This window comes from Trachypithecus francoisi, unplaced genomic scaffold (assembly GCF_009764315.1).
Source record: "Trachypithecus francoisi isolate TF-2019V2 unplaced genomic scaffold, Tfra_2.0 Lachesis_group12, whole genome shotgun sequence".
In the NCBI taxonomy this organism is placed as follows: Eukaryota; Metazoa; Chordata; class Mammalia; order Primates; family Cercopithecidae; genus Trachypithecus; species Trachypithecus francoisi.
The window spans coordinates 86,659,407-86,675,870 of NW_022681457.1; the positions used below are offsets into that span (position 1 = coordinate 86,659,407).

Below are 16,464 nucleotides of genomic sequence, written 5' to 3' on the forward strand. Positions count from 1 at the left end.
TGGGTGACAGAGCAAGCCTCTGTCTCAAAAAAAAGAAAAAGAAAAAAAAATCCCAGAGAAAGGCCCCATCCATGGGCTGGATGCTCACTGCCTGCCTGGACTCCAGATAACAGGTGCCTGTGATACAAACCAAGGATGTTAGACGGGCATACATACTGAAGCAGTGTCTGCTATCCATTCATTCATCAGATGTTTATTATGTGCCGGATATTGAAGTAAGTACTGAGAAGGCTGTGGGGAACAAAACGGAGCCCTGCCTTCATGGCTCTTACCATTTAGGCAACAACAGCAATCATAAAGAAGCAATGATTTAATTTTGAAAGGAAACCAGGCCTAGAGGGTGACTTGGGACCCAGGAACCCAGGCATGACACAGAGATGGGAGGGAAAGGTTCTCAGGAGCCCCAGCCTGGGAGGGTGTTAGTTCCTCTGTGAGAGCTCCGCTGCACCCAGCCTGGGGTGTGGGGAGGCCTCTGTGGGTACCTGAATCTTCACTCTAGATGCTAAGGTTATTCCAGGGTTGGTTTGTTGTCTCTTGTTTCCACTAACAGCACAGTAGAGCCTCCTGCCTCCCTCCTTCCCCCACCCCTTCCAGACCGAGGCTATTTATTCCTAGTGACAAGCCTGAGGATCCCAGGGGGGGTGGCCTCAAGGACCTGGAGGGGCCTCGTGTCCCTAGCAGGCGCCAGTCCTCCCTCACGGACACAGGGAGGAAGCCAGAGGTTCAGACACTGCAGAGGTCCCCTCCCCTCTCCTCCACCACCCCTGCGGTGCCCCATCCTCTCACACTCCTCACACCCCACCCTAGAAGCCCAAAGATCATGGGGCCAAGGATTAGGGTCTCTCCGGGGCCTCAAAGGTCAAAACTATTCCTGGGCACTGTGGAAACCCAGGCAAGGCAGGACTTCTCAGCGTCAGGAGGCCACCGGAGGTGGGGAGGTGGTTACTCCTGTTTTTGCTACTCAAAGTTGTGGAATAAAACCCTTTGGAGGTCAAGGCCCTGTGGTGGGGAGGGGTCCTCTCTTCGCCCCATGTTTTCAGAGAACACATTGGTGCCCGCTGACAGGCTCATGACAGTAGAGTCAAAACCTCCTCCTCCAGGCTGGATTAAGGCCAGGTTGAGTGTCACCCCTAAGGGTAAGGTGAGGGGGTGGGGGAATCCGAGGAGGCCACAGGACTCTTCCCCAGTGGACCATGGTCTGTGGGGTCTGATGTCCCCGGCCTGAGATGGAATACAACAGTCTCCCTCTGGCAGCTGGGGATGGGGGTGGGAGGGGAGGAGAGCAGAGGCTGCGGGGAGGGGACAGGGGCGGGGTCCCGGCCGCCGGAAGGTTGGGAGAGCCAGGTTAGGCCGGGCAGGAGGAGGGGGCCGGGCCCGCTGGCGGCCGAAAGGGAGGTGGGGGCGGGGTCTGGCCCCCGCGGCGGGCTGGGGGGCGGGGGCGGGGTCCGGGCGGGGCGGGCCCGCGCTCACTTCCTCGGGGAGGGGTTGGGGCCGCGCTCCCACTCGCCCACACGGTCCGTCTGCAGTCGGCAGCCTAGCCGGCAGCTCGCTCGGCCCCCGCTTGGCCCGGCCCGCAGGTAGGAGCCGCCGAGGGACGCGGCGCCCGGTTCCCGGCCCCGCCTGCGCCGCGCGCTCCCAGCTCCCGCCGCCCGCTTCGAGGTGAGCGCCCCGCCGACCCCGGCTCCCAGCCCCGGCGGTCCGCCCCCGCGCCCAGGCCGGGGAGCGAAAGGACCCGCAGAGGGCTGAAGCCAGCCGCGGCCCCGGCCCCCTGTACCCGCCGGGCTCTGGCCACAGGTGCCCGGGGCACGCCGAGTCCGGGAGAGCGCCCGCCGGGACTGGACCCCTCCGGGCTGCCGGGCGGGGCGAGGCGGGGACGGGGGCGGCAGCGAGAGTTGGGCGGGGGAGGGGGCTAAGTTTGAAATAGAAAAGCCGGATAGAGACCAACCAGAAGCGCTGGAGAAACTGAGGTTCTCGCAAAGCCCAGTGGAGCGAGAGACCGAGACAGGCAGGGACTCGAGGCACAGGAGGCTACCGAGACCATTGAAACAAGGACACACCGGGCGCACAGTTACCGGTGGACAGACCCGAGACATGGGGGCCGTCCCAGGTTTTGGGGAGCATTTTCAGAAAACATACGTGGGACCCCAGCGAACACATTCCCTGAGGCCCTTCCCCAGGCCTTGGAGGTGCCCTGAGGCTTGGGCGTCATTGGCCTCGGGCTGAATCTGCTCTCTGAGGCCTGCAGAGACACTCAGAGACTAGAGACAGAGACACTCAGGCATGCAGAGGTGGCGAAAGAGACTTAGATGCAGAGACAGAGAAAGGGAGGTGGTGGGGATTGAGACATTCAGCCATGTAGACAAGAAGAGACCAAGACTTGAGATCCACAGAGGCATGGGCCGCCGGGGGACAGCCAGTCAAGATACAGAGCCGGCCAAAACCTAAAGACAGAAGCTGAAGTGTGCCCAGACACAGAGATGCTGAGTGAAGCAGAGACAGACACCAGAGACTGAGATTTAGTGGGGGCAGAGAGACCTAGGTGGGCTGACAGCTTCCAGGACAGCCCCTGACTTACCCAGACCTGAACCAATGGGAAGTGAGGCTGTGGGGAAACAGAAACTCTGAGCCCACGGATCCCCCATGAGGCAGAGGCCCTGAGACAGTAAGTTCGAGATCAAGAAGAACCCCGTGGACACACACAGCCACCAAGACAGCCCCAACTTATTTTTAAACTCAAATCTTGGACAGTCTGCCTCTGCCCTGGGGGACCCAGGGTGAATGAACTGTTCCTCTCCTGTCCCCAGAGCAGCTGCGGGATCCTGCTCCCCAGCCCCCTTCCCTAGACTTCTCTGACTTCCAGGTCCCATGGGGGAGAGCAGACAGAGCTTGGGGTTGGTGCCCGGTAGCAGAGGGTGAGGGTTGAGGGAGTTGGATTTCTCTCCTTAAGTCTCCTGTCAGCTTCTAGAAGGTGGGGGAGGGATCTGTTCTGATCCTGACTCACAGCTGTGGGACCTGGCCAGGGTCCTCCTGGATAGTGGGCATGTTGGGGGTGGGGGACAGAAGAGTTGAATGGTTGGCATGGGGCATTGGAAAGGCTTCTGGGTGCCTTCCAATCACAGGGCTGGCAGCTGGGGAGAAGAGCCAGGCTCTGGTGCATCTCCTGTCCCCCTGCCCTTAAAAGCTGATCATCCCCTTCATCACCAGGGCAGCATTTTTAGGGAGACGGAAGAGCTCTGGCCTAGGAGGCAGGGGACCTGGGTCCTGATAACTGAGTGACCTTGGGCATAAGCCTGCTCTATTCCTGCCTTCTTGTGCTCATCTGTAAAATGGGGATGATACTCTGTCCTGCCTGCCTTTTGTGAGATCTGATGAGATGGTGGTGGGCACGGACTTTGTGAGTGGCAAAGCAGCATGCAGGTGTCTACACCTGTGGACCTGTGTGGGAGATCTCAAGAGTTATGCTTACTAGAGTCAGGCTGACCAGGCTGGAGTGACCACTGCCCCCACTGGTGTCCTCAGCAAGCCCCATGGGCCTGGGGCCTCCTATTCTCTCCCTGGGCCTACGCTGAGAATGTCCAGGTCAAATTTCAGACAAGGCTGGGCACAGTGGCTCACGCCTGTAATCCCAGCACTTTGGAAGGCTGAGGCCAGAGGATCACCAGGAGTTCAAGACCAGCCTGGACAACATAGTGAGAACCCCATCTCTACAAAAAATAGAAAAACCTAGCTGGGCATGGTGGCACGTGGCTGTAGTCCCAGCTACTCAGGAGGCTGAGGCAGGTGGCTTGCTTGAGCCCAGAGTAGGTTTTTTTTTTTTTTGAGACAGAGTTTTGCTGCTGTAGCCCAGGATGGAGTGTAATGACATGATCTTGGCTTACTGCAGCCTTCACTTCCTCAGTTCAAGCGATTCTCCTGCCTCAGCCTCCTGAGTAGCTGGGATTACAGGTGCCTGCCACCATGCCCAGTTAATTTTTGTATTTTTAGTAGAGGTGGGTTTTCGCCATGTTGGCCAGGCTGGTCTTGAACTTCTGACCTCAGGTGATCCACCTGCCTTAGCCTCCCAAAGTGCTGGGATTACAGGCGTGAGCCACCTCGCCTGGCTGAGCCCAGAAGTTTGAGGCTGCCGTGAGCCATGATCGTGCCACTGCACTGCAGCCTTGGCAACAGAATGAGACTCCAACTCATAACAAAAAAACAAAAACAAAAACAAAAAGGTCGAGCCGACACCAGCCTGGCCAACATGGTGAAACTCTGTCTCTACTAAAAATACAAAAATGTTTAAGCTGGGTGTGGTGGTGCCCTCCTGTAATCCCAGCTACTCGGGAGGCTGAGGCAGAAGAATCGCTTCAACCCGGGAGGCGGAAATTGCAGTGAGCTGAGATGGAGTTACTGCACTCCAGTCTGGGTGACAGAGTGAGACCCTGTCTCAAAAAAAAAAAAAAAAAAAATCTGAGCTGGCATGGTGGCTCATGCCTGTAATCCCAGCACTTTGGGAACCCAAGGCAAGAGGATAGCTTGAGCCCAGGAGTTTGAGACCAGCCTGGGCAACATATCAAGACCCCATCTCTATTTAAAAATTCCAGTCCAGGCAGGGTGCGGTGGCTCGTGCCTGTAATCCCAGCACTTTGGGAGGCCGAGGCGGGCAATCATGAGGTCAGGAGTTCAAGACCTTCCTGGCTAACACGGTGAAACCCCATGTCTACTAAATATACAAAAAATTAGCTAGGCATGTTGGCACACACCTGTAGTCCCAGCTACTCGGGAAGCTGAGGCAGGAGAATCACTTGAACCTGGGAGGCAGAGGTTGCAGACAGCCGAGATTGCGCCACTGCACTCCAGCCTGGGCGACAGAGCGAGACTCCCTCTCAAAAAAAAAAAAAATTCCAGTCCAGCTCCTTGACCTAGACCTGCCTGTGAAACTGCTATCTGGCCCCAGTATGAGTGAGGGCACTAATAGTAAAATAATAGCTACTATTTTCTGAGTATTTATTATCTGCCAGGTGCTTTACAAGTATCATTACATTTAAGCCTGACAACAACCTTAGGAGGTAGGAAGTAGTAGTATCTCATTTAGGTAGATGGGAAAACAAGCTTAGGGAGCTTAAGTGACTTGTGCAAGATCATCCAGCCAGTAAGTGTAGGAGCCAGGATGCAAACCTTGTCGCTTGAGCTGCTTCATACACCATAGCCAGCTACACAGCCATTCTGAGCTCCAGGAGGTTCACGGGGAGGTGCCTTGTGAGGGGAGATTGTTGGAGGTGCAGGGGTTGTGAGCCATCTGTAGAGGAACAGTCTCCCCCAAACCCCGCCCCACTGCCAGTCAGGGAGGAATACAAGACTGGTTCCCTTCAGTCTCCTCAGTCCCCAGCCTTGCCAGGGAAAAGGGCAGGGAGAGGGGTATGGGCAGAGACAGGTGGGCCTTGTTGGTGCCCTTTACTCTGTCCTTACCAGAGTCCAGCTGGATAGACTAGGGCATTGGGGGATTCTGGGAAGGAAATAGAAGCGATGCCCATACCCTATTTGGGTTGCCCTGGTTTCTGAGTGCTGACTGTCTCTCAGGGGGTGGACCCAAGGCTAGCCTGGGCCTGAGAAGGTGGCAGCTGCAGTGGGCCAAGCCAAGAAGGAAGGAAGAGGCCCAGGCACCCCCCGTGGACGCATTCCACCTGTGTGGCCCCCTGCTGCCCCATGGCTGACAGCCCAGGCAATCCTCAGATGTTGGGCCAGAGGAAACCTGGGCCTGAGTGGCAGGAAGGGGGCTGAGAAAGAAGAGTATCTTCTTTACCCTTCACCATAGTCCCCAGCCCAGGAGTTCCAGCTCTAAAGGCCCTGGCCCCTGGTGGCCTCATACCCTGGCCTGGAGTGGGAGCTGGCTGTTCTCCCATTGCACAGAGGCTTGATGTATGGAGAGTCAGGCCTCCAAGCTGGGGGTGTCTGCCGGTGCCTGGAGTCTGAACTTCAAGCCAGAGCAGCGCTTTTTGTCAAGAATTTCGCACTGGGGGTGGATGAGAAAAGGAGGACTTTTCCTTCAGCTTGAGCCAGGGCAGGCCCTGGCGACTGCCAGCACTGGGGCCTTGTGGGAGAGTGGGTTGGTGGATTCCTTTGTGTGTCACTGTAACTTCCCCAGGCTCATCCACAGCTGCGAGAACATCTCCTTCCTATGGGTCCTGGTGGTTCCTCTCCACTACCCCAGTATCCCAGCCCTTAGAGAGCAGGCTTCATGATAGAGGAGAGCAGGGGTGGGAGCTTTGACTTTGGGGCTAGTGACTGGAATCAGGGGCAGCAGAAAGGTTTGGGAACCCCACTTCCCTACCGCTCTACTCCCCAGGCTCCTGTTCCAGAGGCAGCTGTGTGGATGACCTCATCCCACAAACATGCTTTGTTCCTGAGAAAATGGAAAGTGTCTGAGGTTTGGTCGGGGGCTGGGTGTCTCCAGCAGCAGCTCTCAGGGCTCCCCCTTGTCCTACTCCCCACCCAAGATGGGGCCTGACTGGGGAGAAAATGTCTTCACTGGCTCTTGCTTTCTCTGCTTTCAGCTCCCTAGTCCCAAACCCTGAGAAATCAGAAAAGGTGGGAGAGACCTTCTCTCCCAGAGGCAGTGGGAGGGAAATCATGACCCCAGGGGATGGAAAGATCCTGGGGTTTTGCCAGATGCTAGCAGGAGGTGGCAGGGGGACACACTGCACTCTCAGTCTGTCTCCAGTTCCCCTCTGCCTCCCTCGACACTTCATTTTCCTTTTTTCTCGCTATTGCTGGCGAAACCTGACATCTGGCCATCTGTGCTGCCACAGCTGCTGCAGATGTTGCAGGCCAAGGCTGTCTAAGCCGGTGTGACCAGAGACACAGTGGGGGTAGGGGGATGAGGGCAGAGGGTCTAGCTGGGGAAGCCTGGCTGTGTCCAGCTTGCAGGATTTCCTTCCTGCTTGAGCCTCTTTGGCTGATGCCCTGGGAGGGAAGGCTCAACCTCTCACAGTGGCCTCCTCCACCATTCATCAGTCCAGCACCTCTAGCATTCCACTGTTTTCTGGATCAGGAGGGGCTAGGAACAACCCATTCCCATCTCTAAGTTCTGTACTCCAGAGCTCTGGGTAAGGGTTCCTTTATCCATATCCCTAAAGTCCCAAGTCAGGAGAGGGTGGGAGTACTGCTCATATGGAGTAGAGTGGGGTGGCTCCCTGCCCCTGCTTCTCCCACACTGGGGACAGTCGGGACAGTGGAGGCTAAATGCTGGCTGAGGCAGGAAATGAGTCACCGACCCAGGAAAAGCCCCCTCCCCCTAGATCTGCTAGGGCCTAGATAAGAAAACAACTTCTGCTTCCTGGTTTTTTTTTCTGACCTCTTCCTACCCCCAGTTAAATACAGAAAGAAACATGCGGGACTCCTGGTTTCCCGGAAGCACCCCTTCCCCATCGCCACCTACTCTGAACTGGCATTTCCTATGCTGGGTCTGTTTCTGTGTTTTGAATGCAGAGGCCTATTTGCCAGGAGCCAAGCCACAGCCTCTCTGTGTGACCCCAGTTCCACCTTGTGCTCCTAACAGGGTTCTCTCTCCTTGCCACCATGAGCGAGTCATTTGACTGTGCAAAATGCAGTGAGTCCCTGTATGGCCGCAAGTACATCCAGACAGACAGCGGCCCCTACTGTGTGCCCTGCTATGACAACACCTTTGCCAACACCTGTGCTGAGTGCCAGCAGCTTATCGGGCATGACTCGAGGGTAAGGAGAGGGCCAGGCCAGGCAGGGGGCGGGTGGTGACCAGTGGAAGGGGGCAAAGGATGGATCCACTAGGCCTGGGTGCCAGTGCCTCCGCTGTATTCCCCACAGGAGCTGTTCTATGAAGACCGCCATTTCCACGAGGGCTGCTTCCGCTGCTGCCGCTGCCAGCGCTCACTAGCCGATGAACCCTTCACCTGCCAGGACAGTGAGCTGCTCTGCAATGACTGCTACTGCAGTGCGTTTTCCTCGCAGTGCTCCGCCTGTGGGGAAACTGTCATGCCTGGTATGTCCTCAGGGGCTCATCTTGTGTGAGAACTGGCATGCCTGGCATCTGCGTAGGGTCTTTGCATGTGTCTGTCTGATACATGGAGACTTGGTCTGTGTAAAGACCTGCACACACAGCATGTTTCTGGAATTTTAGTATATGCAGGATCTGTTTGCCTGGTATACTGGGGGTTACTATGTACAGGCAGATTGACACATGTCATACATACTTGGGGGCTTAGCATGTGGAATATCTGCATGTTTAGTACATGTGGGAACTAGAGGTGTGCTGAGACTGTCATGGTTGTTGCATCGGGTCTTAGTGTGTGCAGAGGCAGATAAACAAGAGGGCTTAACATGTGTGGGGACCTGCATGCCTAATAGAAATGTTGGGACTTAGCACCTATGGAGAATGGTGTGCCGAGGAGATGCGAGGGCTTAGCATGTACTGAACCCGTCATGCCGAGGGCATTAGGACTTTGTGTGGGCAGATACTTACTTGTCTGGTACACGTAGGGTCCCCTGTGAGTGCTGAAATCATCACATTTGTTATATGAGGACTTAGCTCATAGTGAGACTTCATGACTGTTACATGGAGTCTCGATATGTGCTGAAATTGTCATCTCTGGGACATATGGGGGCTTAACATATGCCAAAATCCTCATGTCTAGCTGGGTCATCATGTCCGGTGTCTGGGGAGAGGTTAGCATGTGTAATATACATGGGGCAGGGAGGTTCTTGCTGCATGTGCACTGGACAGCACCCTGCTCAGGCTAAGAGAGGAGTGGAGACTCCCGGGGAAGTTACAGAGGGTGGCCCTCAGGAGCATGGGACACAGCCTCTAAATGGGACCCCTGTTTCCCACAGGGTCCCGGAAGCTGGAGTACGGAGGCCAGACATGGCATGAACACTGCTTCCTGTGCAGTGGCTGTGAGCAGCCGCTGGGCTCCCGTTCCTTTGTGCCTGACAAGGGTGCTCACTACTGCGTGCCCTGCTATGAGAACAAGTTTGCTCCTCGCTGCGCCCGCTGCAGCAAGGTGGGGGCTGGGCCAGCCAGGTGGGGGTGAGTAAGGCCTGTCTGGGGTGGGAATCCCCACTCACACCTACTAATGAATGCTGCCCCCACAGACGCTGACACAAGGTGGAGTGACATACCGTGATCAGCCCTGGCATCGAGAATGTCTGGTCTGTACCGGCTGCCAGACGCCCCTGGCAGGGCAGCAGTTCACGTCCCGGGATGAAGATCCCTACTGTGTGGCCTGTTTTGGAGAACTCTTTGCACCTAAGTGCAGCAGCTGCAAGCGCCCCATCGTAGGTGGGACAAGGGTCAAAGAACGGAGTGGGTAGGGTGCAGGCAAGGGAGTGGGATGTGGTATTGGGTGAAGTTGAGGGCCGGACCATCCCTAGATCTGCAGAGCTAACTTCCAGCCTCCCTCCAGGACTCGGTGGAGGCAAGTATGTGTCCTTTGAAGACCGACACTGGCACCACAACTGCTTCTCCTGCGCCCGCTGCTCTACCTCCCTGGTGGGCCAAGGCTTCGTGCCGGATGGAGACCAAGTGCTCTGCCAGGGCTGTAGCCAGGCAGGGCCCTGAGCCAGGCTCCTGGACCCAGGCTTTCCCATACCACGGGCCCAGGACTGTGGCTCCTTTTCTAAACCACCTCTGGGACTCGGCCCCACCCCCGCAACCAAAAAAATGGGTCGCCCTCTGGGCTCCAGGATTGTTTCCCCACTCCAGCACCCCCAAACTGGTACTCCCTGACCCAGGCCCCCAAACCTGGGCTCTTACAGAGCCTCCATGAGTCAAGCCCCCTCCCCACACCTGGACTCCAGAACTCACCCTCTCCCCTGCAGTCTGGGTTCCCAGACTGAGTCCTCTCCCCAAATCGGGGCTCTAGACCCCAGCCCTCCAAACCTGGACTCTGGGACTTAGGCCCCCTTAAATCTAGACTTTATAGGTTTTAGGTCTCCTATGGGTGCCTGAGAAGTCCTCAAAAGTGGACTGTTCTCAAGCTTGACCTGCCCCACCCCATCCCCTGGGGCTGAGGCTGTGGGGACACTGATTAGGGGGCCCTAGGGTACAGGGTGCTGCCCAGCTGGTGGCCACCGAGTGTCTTCTCATTTTATTTCAGCTCCATTTTGCCCATAGATGGGCAGAGGGGTGAGATTGGCTCACCCCCCTTCCAGATTCTGCAATAAAGCGGTGTGAGGAAGCAGGGGCCTCCGTGTGTGCGTGTGTGTGTGTGTGTGTGTGGTGTGTGTGTGTGTGCAGGGTATAAAGGGGAAGGAAGGGTTTTTGCAGACTGGGAGGCTCAGAATCTCTTCTAGACCTCGTCCTTGCAGGGCGGGGTGGAGGGGGGCTGGGCCACGGGGTGGGAAGTCTCTCCCCATGAAGGGGATCCCCGCCACGGCTACCGTCCCTCTAGAGCTCCTCTGGAGCTCGGCCTGCCTCCCTTCTGGCAGAGGGCTTTTTCCTCCATGCAGGGAAGGGAGGGGTTTGGGGGAGGTTCCAGACGAAAGCGAGGGTGGCGGTGGGGTGCCTTAATTGGCTGGTACCAATAGTCTCCTCCGCCAACAGCCCTTCCCAGAGCCCGCAGAGCAAGGACCCGGTTCCGATCCCCAGTCTGGGCCTAGACCCTCTCAGCCCCCTTCCCCCTCTTCCCAAGGATTAGCGAGGGCGGCCCGGGATCCGCTCGCGACCGCACGTTTTTTGCCAAAAAAGGCAAGGATGCAGCTGCACACGCCGCGGGAACATCTGGATCCGATTCCCGGCATGAATGGGTCACGCCCCGTCCCACCCACCCCCCCCCCCCCCCCCGCCAACAGTGATTCAAGTCAAGGATGGAGGCGGGAATGAGCGAGGGGGGCTGTCCCCCAAAGTTGCGAGATGGGCGGGGCGACGCTCCCCTCGCCCGGCGTCCGATGCCCCTTGTGCCAGACCCTAGCGGCCGCGATCTGGGCTTGGCGGTCCGGCTGTCCGGGCAGGTACGTGCACACAGTGGCGCCCACAGCTGCCTGCGGCAGGGCCTGACCCTGGGCAGGCGGACCCTCGGCGCCCTGGAGTAGGGGGGCCCCTCCGGCCCGGCGGAAACCGCGAGATTGTATGTATCGCGTATTAAATCCTCCCCAAAGTCCTGTGGGCGGGCATTATTACTGCCATTACACAGAGGTGGAGACGCGCGCAGTCAGCTGCCCGAAGTCACATAGGTAGTCACTGGTAGATCCTGGGCTCCAATCGCTTTCTGAAGCCGTGGTTGACATTTTCCTTTTTCTTTCTTTTTTTTTTTTTTTTTAATTTTACTTTAAGTTCCAGGACACGTGTGCAGAACGAGCAGGTTTGTTACATAAGTATACGTGTGCACGGTGGTTTGCTGCACCTATTGACCCGCCCTCTAAGTTCCCTCCCCGACATTTTCTTTTTTTTTTTTTTTGAGACGGAGTTTCTCACTTGTCACCCAGGCTGGAGTGCAGTGGCGCGATCTCGGCTCACCGCAACGTCCGTCTCCCAGGTTCAAGTAATTCTCCTGCCTCAGCCTCCCTAGTAGCTGGGTTTACAGGCATGTGCCACCATACCCTGCTAATTTTGTATTTTTAGTAGATGGGGTTTCATCATGTTGGCTAGGCAGGTCTGCAACTCCTGAGCTTAAGTGATCCACCCGCGTTGGCCTCCCAAAGTGCTGGGATTATAGGCGTGAGCCACCACGACCGACCCAGGGTTGTTTTTGTAAACATTTTTAGTAGAGACAGGGTTTCTCCATCTTGGTCAGGCTGGTCTCGAACTCCCGGCCTCTGGTGATCCGCCCACCTCGGCCTCCCAAAATGCTGGGATTACAGGCGTGAGCCACCGCGCCCCACCCTCCCCGACATTTTCAAGAAACCTTTACGAATGCCTACCACGTGTGTTTATACTTAATAATTACCATATACGCTTACGGTTTTGTTTCTCTCTCCCACCAGCCTAAATAAGGACTGAGATCCTGCCTGCCTTGCACCCCCCTCGTTCTCAGCTCCTGGCACTTACTATGTGTTCAGTAAATACTTGTTGAGGAAGAGCAGTCCAAGCATAGAAAACAACTGGTGCAAAGGCCTGCCTGGAGGTCTGAGAACATATGGTGCTTTGGGGAAGTAGCAAGTAATTCCATTTGGAGGAAGTGCCAGGAGAGTAAAATGGCAGGCAGAGCCCAGGTCCTTAAAAGCTGAATGCTAACTTGCGCAGACCTCACCCTGCAGGAAATGCAGCCTGTGGAACTGTTTAAGCAGGGGCCTGGAATGAGCAGAGTTGTAGAAAGATCATGCTGGCTGCAGCATGAATAATGGAGTGGAGGGGTAAGATGAGCAGGCTGGTTTGGAGCCTAGTGTGGTGGTCCAGGTGAGACATCTTGCAGCAGGTAGCAGCTCGAATGGAAAAGGCAAGACTTACTGCCTGGAGTGGGGATGGAGAAACATTTAGGGGCAGGAAGGCATCAGGTTTGAGACAGAGTGACTGGAGGATGGTGGTGGTAAGGCGGTCCACCCACCTCACAGGAAGTGAGAGATGTACAGCTACAAAACTGTTTGATTTGTTTCAATACAAACATTTTTCAGACTTGACATCTTAGAAACCCAGACATACAATCAAGGCCAGGCGCAGTGGCTCACGCCTCCCAGCACTTTGGGAGACCGAGGCGGGTGGATCACCTGAGGTCAGGAGTTTGAGACCAGCCTGGACAACATGGTGAAGCCCCACCTCTTCTAAAAATACAAAAATTAGCTGGGCGTGGTGGTGGGCACCTGTAATCCCAGCTACTCCAGAGATTGAGGCGGGAGAATTACTTGAATTCGGAGGTGGAAGTTGCAGTGAGCCAAGATCGCGCCACTGCACTCTAGCCTGGAGGACAAGAGCAAAACTCCGTCTTAAAAAAAGAAGAAACCCAGACGTATAATCAAAGATGTGTCATTGTTTAATTGACAGTTTTTTCTCTCTTCCTTAGTAAAGCATAAAATAATACTGAGTTTTACATTTGATGGCATCTCATATTCAAGAAATACCGAAGTTTATACCCCCCAAAAAACAAAACAAAACAAAAAATATTTGCTGAGTCTCCCCACTCCTTGAATGGAGATTTCTACTTTACCTCTTTCCTAATGTCCCAGGAAAAGCCCCAGATGAGTTGTGACTGGTTCCTTTCCCTAAGCTTGGCAGTCCTGCTTAAATTTCCGATATACAAATAAGATCCTCATAACACCCCCATGAGTGGGCAGAACACGGGTCATTATTTCAATTTTATATTTATTTATTTATTTAGATAGAGTCTCACTCTATCGCCAGGCTGGAGTACAGTGGCGTGATTTTGGCTCACTGCAACCTCCACCTCCTGGGTTCAAGTGATTCTCCTGTCTCAGCCTCCCAAGTAGCTGGGACTACAGGCATGCGCCACAACGCCCAGTTAATTTTTTTGTGTTTTTAGTAGAGACGGGGGTTTCACCATGTTGGCCAGGATGGCCTCGATCTCCTGATCTTGTGATCTGCCACCTCGGCCTCCCAAAGTGCTGGGAATACACGCGTGAACCACCATGCCCGGCCTCCGTTTTTTCAAACTTTTTTTTTTTCTTTTTTGAGACGGTGTCACCCAGGCTTGGAGTACAGTAGCACGATCATAGCTCACTATAACCTCAAACCCCTGGGCTCAAGTGATCCTCCTGCCTCAGCCTCCCATGTAGCTGGGAGTACAGGCAAGTGCCAGCAAGCCCAGCTAATTTTCTTATTTTTTTGTAGTGATGAGGTCTCGCTATGTTGTCCAGACTGTTCTAGAACTCCTGGCTTTAAGCGAAATTCCCAGCTTGGCCTCCCAAAGTGCTGGGATTACAGGCGTGAGCCACCACACCCAGCCTGTTTTCAAACTTTTAGAAACAAAAAATAATTCATGTTTATTGTAGAAAAATTGGGCTGGGTGCAGTGGCTCATGCCTGTAATCGCAGCACTTTGGGAGGCCAAGGCAGGAGGATTGCTTGAGCTCAAGGGTTGCAGACCAGCCTTGGCACCACAGTGAGACCTCATCTCTAGTAAAAAAAAAAAAAAAAAAATTACAGCGGGTCTGGTGACTCATGCCTATAATCCCAGCATTTTGGGAGGCCAAGGCAGGAAGATCGCTTGAGTCCAGGAGTTTGAGACCAGCCTGGGCAACATGGGAAAAAACCCTGTCTCTACAAAAAATACAAAAATTAGGAGGGTGTAGTGGCGCGCACCTATAGTCCCAGCTACTCAGGAGGCTGAAGTGGGAGGATAGCTTTGCTCCAGGAGTTCGAGGCTGCAGTGAGCTAAGATCATGCTACTGCACTCCAGCTTGGCAAGACCCTGTCTCAAAAAACATAAAAACCTCGGCCTGGCGTGGTGGCTCATGCCTATAATTCCAGCAGTTTGGGAGGCCAAGGTGGGCGGATCACCCTGAAGTCAGGAGTTCAAGACCAGCCTGGCCAACACAGCAAAACCCCATCTCTACTAAAAATACAAAAAGTAGCTGGGCATGGTGCCGCACACCTGTAATCCCAGCTACTAGGGAGACTGAGGCAGAATGCTTGAACCCAGGAGGCGGAGGTTGCAGTGAGCCAAGATCGTGCCACTGCATTCCAGCTTGGATGACACAGCAAGACCCTGTCTCAAAAAAAAAAAAAAAAAAACCTTGTCTGGGTGCAGTGGCTCACACCTGTAATCCCAGCATTTTGGGAGGCCAAGGCAGGCAAATCACCCTGAGGTCAGGAGTTCAAGACCAGCCTGGCCAACAGAGCGAAACCCTGTCTCTACTAAAAATACAAAAATAAGCCGGGTGTGATGGCATGCACCTGTAATCCCATCTACTCAGGAGGCTGAGGCAGGAGAATCGTTTGAACATGGGAGGTGGAGGTTGCCGTGAGTTGAGATTGTGCCACTGCACTCTAGTCTGGCGACAGAGCGAGACTCCCAAAACAAAACTTTAAATGTGGCTTTTGTTGCGTGGGGAAAAAAAAAATTAACCAGGGTGGTGGCCCCCACATGTGGGCGCCACAGGGGTGGAGGCTGCAGTGAGCCATGATTATGCCACTGTACTCCAGCCTGGGACAACAGAGAGAGGCCCTATCAAAAAAAGAAAAAGAAAAAAGTGAACAATAGGTAAATTACTAATAATGTGATGTATTATGTCCTCATTCTTTTTTGTTAAACATAAATGTGCACATATGTAGTTTCAGTTTTAAATTAATTTTTAAATTGAAAAAGTGTGTTTAAAAATAACTTTTCATGCCATGCTTGGGGTGTATACAAAGAAAATCTTCCATATCAGATCTCCAAGGCTGTCTGCTCAGGAACAACCACTGTTTACTGTTACTTGGATATCCTTACAGAAATCATCTCTTTGCACATCTATTTTTATACACACTTGTGCATCTTTTTTCAGTTTGTGTGGCCATCCATATGAGTTCATATAGAGTTTTTAACAGTTTTATTGAAGTATAATTTATATACCATAAAATTCACCCATTTTAACAGTACAATGCAATTAATTTTAATAAAGTGAATAGAGTTATGCAACTCTATTCAATCCAATTTTAGAACATTGCTATCTGTCCAAAATGGATTCCTTGTGCGCATTTGTAATCACTTCCAGTCTCTCCGCTGGTCACAAGCAACCACTCATATACTTTCTGCCTCCATAGATTTGCCTTTGTTAAATCAAGTTTAGCCTAAAGCTGCCTCCTTACGTATTTTAAATTTAGCCTAAAGATTTCTCTGTATATCGTGAACTATAACCTAAATGGAGTTGTAAACAGACCATAGCCTACCCTTTGCCAATCACCGAGTTTTGGCCAATCAAATGACAAACTGTGCAAACCGTGTTCAAATAAGGCAAAGGCCAAGCTGTAACCGGCGTTTTTGGTTTGGTTTTTTTGTTTCGCAGGGGCTATGCTAATCTCTGTATGGTTCCAATTTTAGTATATGTGCTGCCATAGTGAGCACCAGTGTTTTTCTTTTAACACCGTTCTGGACATTTTATCTGAACATACACTGTTGTTTTTCTATCTGGCTTCTTTCACTTAGCATGATGCTTTCATGGTTCATCATTGTCGTATTCATTTATTGCAGGATAATGTTCCATTGTACTGTATAGATATACCACACTTTATCCATTTGCCAGTTAATGGACTCTTGGGTTGCATCCAGTTTTTGTCTATTATGAATAATGCCGCTGTGAACATGTGAACACATGGACATGTTTTCATTTCTCTACCTACAAGTGAAGATATATAGACACAATCTTTTTTTTTTTTTTTTTTTTTTTAAGGCTGTATAGCATTTCACAGCTAGTCTTCCACTGCTTGGATGCACAGTATTTTATTTTATTTTACTTTTTTTGAGATGGAGTCTGTCTCTGTCGCCCAGGCTGGAGTGCAGTGGCTTGATCTCAGCTCACTGCAATGTCTGCCTCATGGGTTCAAGCGATTCTCCCGCCTCAGCCTCCCGAGTAGCTGTGACTA

General features: G+C 53.5%; 1 protein-coding gene and 1 non-coding gene across 3 annotated transcripts; one reads left to right on the forward strand and one right to left on the reverse strand.

Annotated features, from left to right (window-relative positions):
* The first annotated feature begins 1,362 nt into the window (after positions 1–1,362).
* FHL3 (four and a half LIM domains 3) lies at positions 1,363–10,193 on the forward strand. 2 transcript variants are annotated; one of them, XM_033227042.1, is made up of 6 exons: positions 1,363–1,659; positions 7,538–7,713; positions 7,822–7,996; positions 8,845–9,014; positions 9,106–9,292; positions 9,417–10,193. In XM_033227042.1, exons 2-6 carry the CDS (start codon positions 7,558–7,560, stop codon positions 9,569–9,571), a joined length of 843 nt encoding a protein of 280 aa, XP_033082933.1. In that variant the 5' UTR covers positions 1,363–1,659; positions 7,538–7,557; the 3' UTR covers positions 9,572–10,193. The 2 variants fall into 2 exon arrangements, with proteins under 2 accessions (XP_033082933.1, XP_033082934.1); XM_033227043.1 differs by having other exon boundaries at positions 1,416–1,577.
* Positions 10,194–15,843: 5,650 nt separating this feature from the next.
* LOC117094012 lies at positions 15,844–15,946 on the reverse strand. Its single transcript, XR_004441349.1, has one exon. It is a non-coding gene; the product is annotated as a U6 spliceosomal RNA (small nuclear RNA).
* Between the last annotated feature and the right edge of the window lie 518 nt (positions 15,947–16,464).

What these genes read in the sequence shown, in the direction of transcription:
- FHL3 (XM_033227042.1), top strand. Translation starts at nt 7,558, where the DNA reads ATGAGCGAGTCATTTGACTGTGCAAAATGCAGTGAGTCCCTGTATGGC. An exon ending in TGGGGAAACTGTCATGCCTG is followed by an intron (nt 7,997 to 8,844) that starts GTATGTCCTCAG and finishes TGTTTCCCACAG; the next exon opens with GGTCCCGGAAGCTGGAGTAC. An exon ending in CTGCAAGCGCCCCATCGTAG is followed by an intron (nt 9,293 to 9,416) that starts GTGGGACAAGGG and finishes GCCTCCCTCCAG; the next exon opens with GACTCGGTGGAGGCAAGTAT.